The sequence below is a fragment of the Gopherus evgoodei genome, chromosome 5 (assembly GCF_007399415.2).
Source record: "Gopherus evgoodei ecotype Sinaloan lineage chromosome 5, rGopEvg1_v1.p, whole genome shotgun sequence".
Classification (NCBI taxonomy): domain Eukaryota; kingdom Metazoa; phylum Chordata; order Testudines; family Testudinidae; genus Gopherus; species Gopherus evgoodei.
In genome coordinates this window covers 80,651,440-80,662,200 of record NC_044326.1, presented here as the reverse complement: position 1 = coordinate 80,662,200, position 10,761 = coordinate 80,651,440, and the positions used below count along the sequence as shown (strand labels likewise).

General features: G+C 41.6%; 1 protein-coding gene across 3 annotated transcripts in view; it reads left to right on the top strand.

Moving 5' to 3' along the window:
* The first annotated feature begins 6,573 nt into the window (after positions 1–6,573).
* GLRB (glycine receptor beta) overlaps positions 6,574–10,761 on the top strand; it is a 73,114-nt gene continuing 68,926 nt past the window's right edge. For 2 of the 3 annotated variants that reach the window (XM_030565136.1, XM_030565134.1), the window contains exons 1-2: positions 6,574–6,717; positions 8,823–8,977. In XM_030565136.1, coding sequence (XP_030420996.1) covers positions 8,823–8,977 — 155 coding nt within the window. In that variant the 5' untranslated portion in view covers positions 6,574–6,717. Of the gene's footprint in view, positions 6,718–7,775; positions 8,081–8,822; positions 8,978–10,761 lie in introns of those variants that run through there. The other variant, XM_030565135.1, reaches the window with a different exon arrangement.

Here is a 10,761-nt window from a genome sequence, read left to right as displayed (position 1 = left end):
CTGGCACCCATAAAAACTGACATTTTATGTCAGGTCTGTCATCTTATCTTTCCCCAATCTGAACCTTAGAGCCCAAAAGTTGGGGTACCAGCATGAATTCCCCTAAGCTTAATTACCAGCTTAGATCTGATACACTGCCACCACCCAAAAATATATAGTGTTTTGAGGCACTCTGGTCCCCCCAAAAACCTTCCCTGGGGACCCCAAGACCCAAATTCCTTGAGTCTTACAACACAGGGGAATAAACCCTTTCCCTCCCCTTCTCTTCCCCTCCAGGTGTTCCCTCCCTGGGCTCCTGGAGAGAGAGACAGATTCAAGCTCCGTGAATCTAAAACAAAGGGATTTCACCCTTCTTCCCTCCCTGTTAAGTACAGACTCATAGATTCATAGATTCTAGGGTCAGAAGGAACCAATGTGATCATCTAGTCCGACCCCCTGCACATAGCAGGCCACAGAATCCTACCCATCCACTTCTATAACAAACCCCTAACCTATGCCTGCGTTATTGAAGTCTTCAATTTGTGATTTGAAGACCTCAAGCTGCAGAGAATCCACCAGCAAGTGACCCATGCCCCAGGCTGCAGGGGAAAGCGAAAAACCTCCAGGGCCTCTGCCAATCTGCCCCAGAGGAAAATTCCCTCCCGACCCCAATTATGGTGATCAGCTAAACCCGGAGCATGTGGGCAAGACTCGCCAGCCAGCACTCAGAAAAGAATTCTCTGCAGTAACTCAGATCCCACCCCATCCAACATCCCATCACCAACCACTGGGCATACCTATCTGGTGATAATCAAAGATCAGTTGCCAAAATTAGGCTCTCCCATCATACCATCCCTTCCATAAACTTATCAAGCTTAATCTTAAAGCCAGATATGTCTTTTGCCCCCACTACTCCCCTTGGAAGGCTGTTCCAGAACTTCACTCCTCTAATGGTTAGAAACCTTCGTCTAATTTCAAGTCTAAACTTCCTACTGTCCAGTTTATACCCATTCGTTCTTGTGTCTACATTGGTACTAAGCTTAAATAATTCCTCTCCCTCCCTAATATTAATCCCTCTGATATATTTATAAAGAGCAAGCATATCCCCCCTCAGCCTTCTTTCGACTAGACTAAACAAGCCAAGCTCTTTGAGTCTCCTTTCATATGACAGGTTTTCCATTCCTCGGATCATCCTAGTAGCCCGTCTCTGAACCTGTTCCAATTTGAATTCATCCTTCTTAAACATGGGAGACCAGAACTGCACACAGTATTCCAGGTGGGGTCTCACCAGCGCCTTATATAACGGTACTAACACCTCCTTATCTTTGCTGGAAATACCTTGCCTGATGCATCCTAAAACCGCATTAGCTTTTTTAACAGCCATATCACATTGGCGGCTCATAGTCATCCTGCGATCTACCAATACCCCAAGGTCCTTCTCCTCCTCTGTTGCTTCCAACTGATGCGTCCCCAATCTATATCTAAAGTTCTTATTATTAATCCCTAAGTGCATGACCTTGCACTTTTCTCTATTAAATTTCATCCTATTACTATTACCCCAGTTTACAAGGTCGTCCAGATCTTCCTGTATGATATCCCGGTCCTTCTCCGTGTTAGCAATACCCCCCCAGCTTCGTGTCATCCGCGAACTTTATTAGCACATTTCCACTTTTTGTGCCAAGGTCGGTAATAAAAAGGTTAAATAAGATTGGTCCCAGAACCGATCCTTGAGGAACTCCACTAGTAACCTCCTTCCAGCCTGACAGTTCACCCTTCAGTATGACCCATTGTAGTCTCCCCTTTAACCAGTTCCTTATCCACCTTTCAATTCTCATATTGATCCCCATCTTTTCTAATTTGACTAATAATTCCGCATGTGGAACCGTGTCAAATGCCTTACTGAAATCGAGGTAAATTAGTCTACTGCATTTCCTTTGTCTAAATAGTCTGTCACCTTCTCAAAGAAGGAGATCAGGTTGGTTTGGCACGATCTATCTTTAGTAAAACCATGTTGTACTTTGTCCCAATTACCATTGACCTCAATGTCCTTAACTACTTTCTCCTTCAAAATTTTTTCCAAGACCTTTCATACTACAGATGTCAAACTAACAGGCCTATAGTTACTCGGATCACTCAATTCCCTTGAGCCTCAACAAGGGGAAAAAAATCAAACAGGTCTTAAAAAGCAAAACTTTTAATAACTTTTACTTTTTTTCTTTCTTTTTATCTCTGCAATTTAGATGGTAAAAGTTACAGGGTCTTACAGCTTATAGACACTAGAAAGAAGCCTCCCCCCCAGCAAAAATACAATTTAAAATACTTCCAGCAAACTACACATTTGCAAATACAGAAAACAATCAAAAGACTATAACCATCTTCTCCACTAAATACTCACTATTCTGAATATATAAGAGACTGTAGCAGGGAGATTGGCAAGAAACCTGGTTGCACATCTAGTCCCTTCCAGGACCCAGAGAGAACAAAGCCAAACCCAAAAAACACAAACAAAGGCTTCCCTCTACCGAGATTTGAAAGTATCTTGTCTCCTGATTGGTCCCCTGGTCAGGTGTTTGATTCCCTGTTTGTTAACCCTTTACAGGTAAAAGAGACATTAACCCTTAACTATCTGTTTATGACAAGGTCCCAGCCTGGTATTAGAATAGTCAATTCACTGGCGCAGTTTGACTTCACTTCTTGCCACCTCGTATTGGCAAATAGACTTTTATATCACTATATATCTATGTGGCAGAGGTGAATTCAATGGAACGCTCTACATTCTTGGGAGGGAAAATGCCTAACAAAATGGTTTATTTCTATCGGGTTTGTTCTCATTAGTGTCTCCTGTGAAGAGTCAGATGTCTGTGCTATCAGTATTAACTTGAGTTGGAGGTGTAATGGATGAAGACTTGCCTGTCTAATCTGACTAATCATGACCTAGTTCTTTTATAAAAAACTGTGCATAAATTGTTTGTCAGGTGCAGCGTATTGTTAGGAGTGAGAGAGAGAAGATAACTGGCTATACCTTTTGAAACTGCCACTATGTAACAGAGGCAATCAAAATGTGTGACAAATAACCAAAATGAGGAGCATCAGTGTTTTTTGTTACGTCACATTATAACTGACAAATTGTTGTTTTTTAGTATAAAACCTTTTAAAAGGAGTGTTAATTAAATCACCCAGTTATATAAAAAAATGAAAAAACAAATTTCAACATATGCAATTGCAAGGACCTTGTGTGTGAGTTGTCAGTAGGGTTTTAGTCTGGACTTTCAGATGACCAGCATGAACCCTTACAACTTGAGCTCAAGAAGCAATTGGCATCCCCAGTTTGGAGGAATCCTTATAAGAGGATTAGATATTTATTACCAGCGGTTTATGCTACTATTAGTAATAGAATGCTGGATATCAGGAATTTTGTGATCTCTTCCTGAATCTGCAAGGTGAACATGATCAAATATTTAGAGACAGGATAGTGAAGTCCACAGGTTTGGCATATGTGTTTTGGGAGGCACAGTGGATAAGATTTGGGTTTGCATTTTCGAGAACTATGTTCTATTCCTAGCTTCTGTAACTTACTTATTGTTAAAAGAAGGGGTGGGATGATATTAGCTTCCTTCTAGGCAGGGTATGAGATCTTGTTCATTAATAAGTGCACAGAAATATAAACAATCAGCAGAGGTAAAACCATAACTCATGGTCTCTTGGCGCCGTGCTACAGAGCATGTGTGGAGAAATCCCTCTTCATCTCTTTGATCCACAGATACCATTGCCCTGACTGGGCAGTGCAGTGGACCAGATAGCAAACAGGACAAAATGTAAAACATCCTGCAAAATCCTGTACGTATGAAAGCCCTGGGTTTTTCTGGAAAGCACAGAGCAAGGAGGGGGAGTAACTATTGCTCTGCCTATTCCCTGGCACCTTTCCAAAAACTTGCTCTGGGGTTCTAGGGCTGTGATCTTGTCCAGCTGTTACACAGGCTTTTCAAGGGCTGAAGGGGAGACCTCGCTCCACTCTATGCAGCTTCTTAAGGGCTAGCCATAATCTGTCCACTATTAAGTATATCTTTAAACAAATCAGTTTTATAGGAATACTTGCTCCTTGTATTTGTGGATTTTGAACCATATGGTATCATCTATATATATAGCTAGAAAGGGAGAATCTATATCTGACTCAGACAGGTCTTCTATGCCTGTGTTTTGTAACATGTATCTCATAGCTACTGTGCTAGGTAAAGATTTTTGCCATTTTTTCTCATTTTCTTGAGTCTTGGGGTGGGAGGTGGGGTGGAGGACAAGAAATGCATTACTTTCCATATTTCAACTTAAGTATTTGGCTAGCACTGATCCATCCATTAGCTGTGTGTAGCTGTAGCAGCAGGTTCTTGCAAATGTTAGTGGATTTGCAGCAAGCCCATAGAAGACAACTGCACATTTTGCAATGTAAATAAAGTTTAAAGGCACCATCATTGTGTGGCTGTGGGAAGACGATTGCAGGAATCAGGAACACTTTTCAGTGTCGCTGTTGCTGCTGCTATTACTGCACATGCTGCAGGTACTACACTGTGCTCCTCCGTGTTAATACTTTTCTGAGCAAAAAGAAATTGGAACAATCAGGTGGCCAAATCCCTTATCATATTCTAGGGAGCCAAAGGCATCTTGACAGCATATTTCTGCTGCTGCTTTAACCTTTTCCTTTAATCTCTGTCATAACAGCAGTCCACATACAGAATATGAGATGCAGTCAATGGGGCACTCCTCTTGTAATGTGCCCATTATATCAGGAGAAGCCTGTTGCCGATCTTAATTTCTAGCAATAAAATCTGTGGTTGCAAATTCTGAGCGCACAGCAAATATTAGAAAGTACCCCAAGCATTTGATGTATAGTAGCAAAGGAAAAATCCCCAGCACATACCCGCACACACTTCCATTACTACAGGGCACATTCTGGTGGGTGTAGAATACCCTTTTGAATGTGCCCACCCTCCACTAGCACCCATGCCTCATAGCACAGAATGTTTGAGGGATATGAAATGCCTCAGAATGTGCCCATCAATACATTCTCATCTCTTATAGCAAGACACATTCTAAGGCATATGCTCAACAGAGTGTGCTTGCCCTTCCATTAGCATCAATGGTCCCTTACAAGGAACATTCTGAATGGCACAAGGCAACGCTCAGACTTTCTTTCTGTAAACCATGGATGAAGAGCTGAGGATGGGCACACTTTGAGGAATATTACATAATATTGAGAATATGCCCTGCAACAAGGAATGGTAGCTGAAAGGTGCCCTGCTAAGGACCATGATGCTAATGGAGGAGTGGACTTGTTCTGTGCTGAGTCGACTCAGATGACTAAACTTACTCCTGCATGTGTTTCCATAATTTGGCCTTAATGCTCTGATTTTGCAAGTATTTATGCACTTCATTGGAACTATTTATATGGTTAAAGTAATGCGCATGTGTACATTTCAGCACAATTGGGGCCTAATTTTTTTTGTAAATGATGTCCCTTTCTATTCACTCTTAATTTATAATACAACTAATTTATGCAATAATTAAGAGATTTTATAATATAAAAATTACAGTATCTGAAAGATGCAAATGTACAATAATCTTTGAAACAGAAATCCTTTTTTTCCAGTGGAATTATGCTAGTTTAAATGACATGCTCTGTCATGCTCTTCAATGCCCAAAGCTGCTCCAACAAAAATTTATCATTATTTTTATTTGCATTATGGTAGTGCCCCAAGGCCCCAACTGGAACCATCTGTGCTAGGCCCTGTACAAACACATAGGAGGATTTAGTCTCTGTGATTTGTTCACATAATCTAAAACAAAAAATGACAAAAAGAATGGGCAAATATACAAACAGAATGAGCAGGGTGGTCATAGATACATATCTTGTAGTTCAAGATTATTTCCTCTTATTTATTTATTAAAATTGTCCTATAGTACTGCTCTTGCCTATTCTGATTTCCCCCCCTCCATGTTTTTCTGATATTTTTAAATTATTTCATCCCTCTCATTTTTAAATTGCATTAACTGTACATTCCTATTTCATTTCCCCTACTTTTGTGTAGTTTCTATTTCTAGTGTGTTAATTGCCGTTTTCCGTTTACTTCGAAACCCCTTTAGATACTTATTCCCACCACCATATCCTGATCCAGGGTTTCACCCTACTACATGATTTCCCCTGGGAATTCTGCCTTCCTCTAGCCCTCATGTCTCACAGTGGGTGCCCACCCTTCTCTATATCTGAACACGCGGGGGTGCCCACAAGAGCAGGAGATCTGCTTGAGAAGAGGTGGGGAGAGTGAGCCTAGCGTTTTCCCCCCTTATGCCACTGTACCAGTTTAACTTTTTTTTTCCTCCCGGAATTCTAGCAGTGAAGCTCATAGATAAGAGCGAATATGCATCCCTAGTCCCGTCTGTCTCCGCTCCTAACTATACCTCCCCGCATTCCCTCGGGGAAATAAGCACACAGGGAAACTGAGGGCAAAAGGCTTCACTTCCCCAGGGCACATGGGCAAGCGCTGTGCACATGCTCACTAGAGCCAGCCCGAGCATTTTGCACATGCTCAGTAGCGGAAAGGGCGCATTTTGATGCAGGGTTCATTTTGTTACGGCTGCTGGAGGAGCTGCTCGGTCCGTTGCGGCTGTGCCATGGCGCGCTGCAGGTTCCCGGGCCACCTCCGGCTCTAGGAATCGGGGGCTGGGGCGTCCTGCGCTCGGGCTGTGGTATGTAGCGGGTGTTTGCAGAGTGGGCCGTGAGGCTGCGTGGGTGCCACGTTTGCACGGGCGCGGGTGGATTCGCCCCCCCCCGGAGAGGGGTTTGGAGCTGGGAAGCGGCGGAGGAGGTGCTTCATCAGCCCCACTGGCCCAGGGAGCCCCTGTCTCTGGGGCCCCTGTGCACGGTGCGTGCTTGCCTCCTCGCGAAGCGCCTTCAGTACCTCGGCCAGCACTGGGCAGCTGGTGCAGACGCTGCTGCTCGCGACCGTGGGGAGCTGGACAGGCAGGGAGTCGGGGCTGCTGCGTGCAGGAGGGGGTGGACAGAGAGCCTCAGGGCTGGGCTTGCAGAGGCCGGCGGGGAGTCGCTCGCGCAGCTGTTGCAGGTGGGGTGGCTGCTGCTGGAGAATGGGGGGCCCAGGGAGCCCCTGTTGTCGCTGGGTTGGTGATGAGTTTAGTGCAGATAACGTGGCTAGCACTATACAAGAACAATTTATGCTAGAACAGTTTGTAAGTGGGGATGCTGAGAACCATTGAACCAAACTGTAAACCCTGTATCTAAGGGAAACTATTTCAGGGGGTGCAGCAACCACCCCATCTCTAGTTCCAGCACCTATGTACCAGACCCACAGCTGAAGGGAGCCCCAGAGAGCTTCATGTGGTTGGAGAAGGAGGCACTGGGGAACCCCATGTTGCTCTGCTTGAGTCGGGGAGGAGTAGAAAGTCGCTGTTGCTGTGATTGGAGAATGGTGTGTGGGTGGGTGGGGGGAAGTAGGTTAGTGGGACCGGATGCTATAGTTAGAGAGTATGTAAAGATCCCTTATGTGCATTTTGTAAAGCACTTTGGGAGCCTCCAATGAAAGATCCGATATACATGTTTATTATTACTATTGTGTATTAATGCTGCTTTCTTTGAGGGGAGGACAGTTTTCAATGTGGGAGAGAGGACAGGAAGTCCCTGGATGCTCTATGTGAGTGAAGGTGTTAAGGTATCCCTCATCCTCCTGCTGCTATTGTGATTGAGAGTCAAAAGACTGCTGCTGCACTTGTGGAGGGTATCAGAGAGCTCTGCAGCTGTTGCTTGGGAAGGAGATGGAAATTCCCATATCTTCTAATTTGGCAAGGCGCCCCTGCTGCTGTTTGCTTAGGGCATAAGAAGCCCCTTCTGTTGTTGCTTTTGGAGCGTGGACATGAAGCTCCTTCTGTTGCTGATGTTAAAAGGAGTATAAATATCCTGCTGCTTCCAAGGGAGAGAGCGATGCAACTACCGTTTCTTAAAAATCCATAAAGTGCTTCTGTTGGTCTAGAAAGAAAAGAATGGAGAAGCTACTTGTGGTACTTGGGACACAAAATGCACAGGAAAGCATAGTATTCTGTAGGTTATTGGTCACCCTTGCTAATTACCATGTTCATTATAATCTGTAATTTCTATAATACTTGTTATAGTATATTCATTGTTGTCTAATGTGTTATATTTGAAAGCTATTCAAATATACAATCCCATTTAAGAGCTTACACGTGCAGTCTTTGTTCACACTTAACTTTTAGAATAATGAGACTAATTGTGAGTTAAGGTTGAAGTGTGAGTCGCTAACTTTGTGTCTTGTCTATTAATGGTAAATTTGTTGATCACAATGTTTTAAAATGAAATATGAAATTCTCATTATCTCAATACTTGGCATACTGTGGGGCATACTGTTGCATATAAATGTCTCTGGGTGAAGATGTTGGTTTTTTTGCGGGGAAGAGGAAGAGAGGGAAGTCCATCCATGTCTGGTGAGACATTATAGGCCTCTTGAGTTAGGGCTTCTTTTATAGGGTTTAAATGTATTCCTCCAAAACACAGCAACAAAAATATGTTTATATCAACCTGTTGTGTATCTCCTAACTATCATACAGTCTATCCATGTACGTAAATCTTGGGAGGATACTTAAAACAGACAAAATGATCTCATTTGTAGCCCAGGAGCACCTCTCTCTTGAGATAACTTACTGAGCTGAGTTTTCTGTGGTCGCTGTGTGTGAATGAAATATATTTGTTTACTTCCTATATGTAGGTGATCACATTTTCCATAATTAATCCCACTAATATAGTCCTTTTTTCTTATCTACCATAGATGAGCTGTACTTCTGAGACTTATGCCCTCAAGATGAAGTTCTTACTGGCAGTTCTCTTTTTGTTTTTGTTATCGTTATGGGTTGAAGAAGCATATTCTAAAGAGAAATCTTCAAAGAAAGGAAAGGGGAAAAAGAAGCAATATCTCTGCCCATCGTATGTTCCTTATCTCTTTTATACTTTTTGTGTGACAAGACTGATGGATATTATCTTTCTTTTATCTGAAGAGATTGCATACAATTATAAAGCGAAGCCTGATTTTTTCCTATTTGAAAAAATATAGTTGTTTAATAAGTTTTGTGGGTGGGAAAGAGAGCAAGGGCTTTTGGTCAGTATAATGTCTTAAAGGTCTATCAGTTGGCATCCGTTTTCTGACGTAGACTCCTTTTGGGTTTCCTTCAAGTTTCATGAAAAAAATCTGATGGCAAAATGACTTTGTTTTTAATTGTGATTTAGAATGTTGTGATTTCAGCCCAATACCCTCAGATTTTTGCAAAAATAATACTACAGGCTTATAATTTTGTGTTATCTAGCATCAGATCAAAAATATACTAGTAAATAAAGAGGGTTTAAAACGTGGTATTAAAATCCATTTCCTGGATATGTAGGTTTTGTTCCAGCCAAAAAGTAATGCAGCTGTTCACATTCGTAATGTATTGGTAATGCAACTAGTGTCTTTAATATTTCCCAACTGATAAGATGTAAATATTCATTTTATATTAAAGGAAGTACCATTGATGGTAGCTGTATTAGATGAAGTGGCACGTGCCTTTTTGGAACCTTTCTACTAATGAAATATAGAACTTAAAAGTTATTAATTACCAAGTTGAATATAAAGAACTCAGTAACAGAGAGCATATACAGTAAAACCCTTAGTGAAAATCTAAGATGATTTCATTTTGCAAAGACTTCCTGTTTTTAATGTCAAAACACTTTAGTTATACCTTAGTTATATTCAGCCTCTAAAATGGCATAGCAGTTTTCTCATGGACAAATTGCCCTTTGTCATCTTTTGCATGGTGTGATGTAAAGACTCCAGGCAGAGACTGACAAAGTAGAATGGGTTATCACTAAATATAGGAAAAACATGCTGTAAATGCAGAGATTGCCAAAGTAAAATGGTGAGGCTAGAGGCCAAGTATGAGGTACCAGAGTCGCCAGTTAAAAAATCAACATTTTACACAGTTATTACACAGAGATATCTGAGATACTGCTGTCACTTTGTGTGCTTCTGTGCTAAATGTAGACTTTTTAACCAGTGTCATTCCTTAAGGCACTATAAGAAAGAGGCAGGAATTAGGAGACATATCTTCCTGGGAGAAGAGAGAGGAGATATTAACTGGAAAAGCCATTATTATTTTTCTTTTAAATGCCAGAAACAAACACTGGTTGTGTATACCCTTTTTGAACTCTCATTTTGAACAATGGCTATAGTAATTGTTTCTGATCCTTTGCCAAATAAACAAACATCAACCTATGGAGGGAAGTATGTATGTATGTATTTTTGTTGTTTTGTTGGGTTCAAAGAATTGGGTGCTGGTCAGTTAGATTTGGAACTCTTGAGTTTTTAGTGTCATATGTGACCAGGGATCTCCTGAAATGTTACAGGTAGATTTTACTTTGTGTTCTTCTACTTTTTTTTTGTCGGATGAACAGTACACCTCATTGATTTGGTTTAAGAATTTTTTTACCGTATTTAGAATCCTTTGATAAAATGTTTTTAGGTCATTGGAGAGAGGTTGTGTAAGGAAAAGCTGAGGCCGATAATAATACCTAGCTTTTATATAGCACATTTCATGAGTAGATCTCAAAGAACTTTAAAAAGGATGTCAGTATCATTATTCTTATTTTAAAGAGGTGGAAACTCAGGCTTCAGGTCATTAACATAAAGGTAGGCCCAGTCAGATTTTCTAAAAATAAACAAAGTACCCATATTTGGC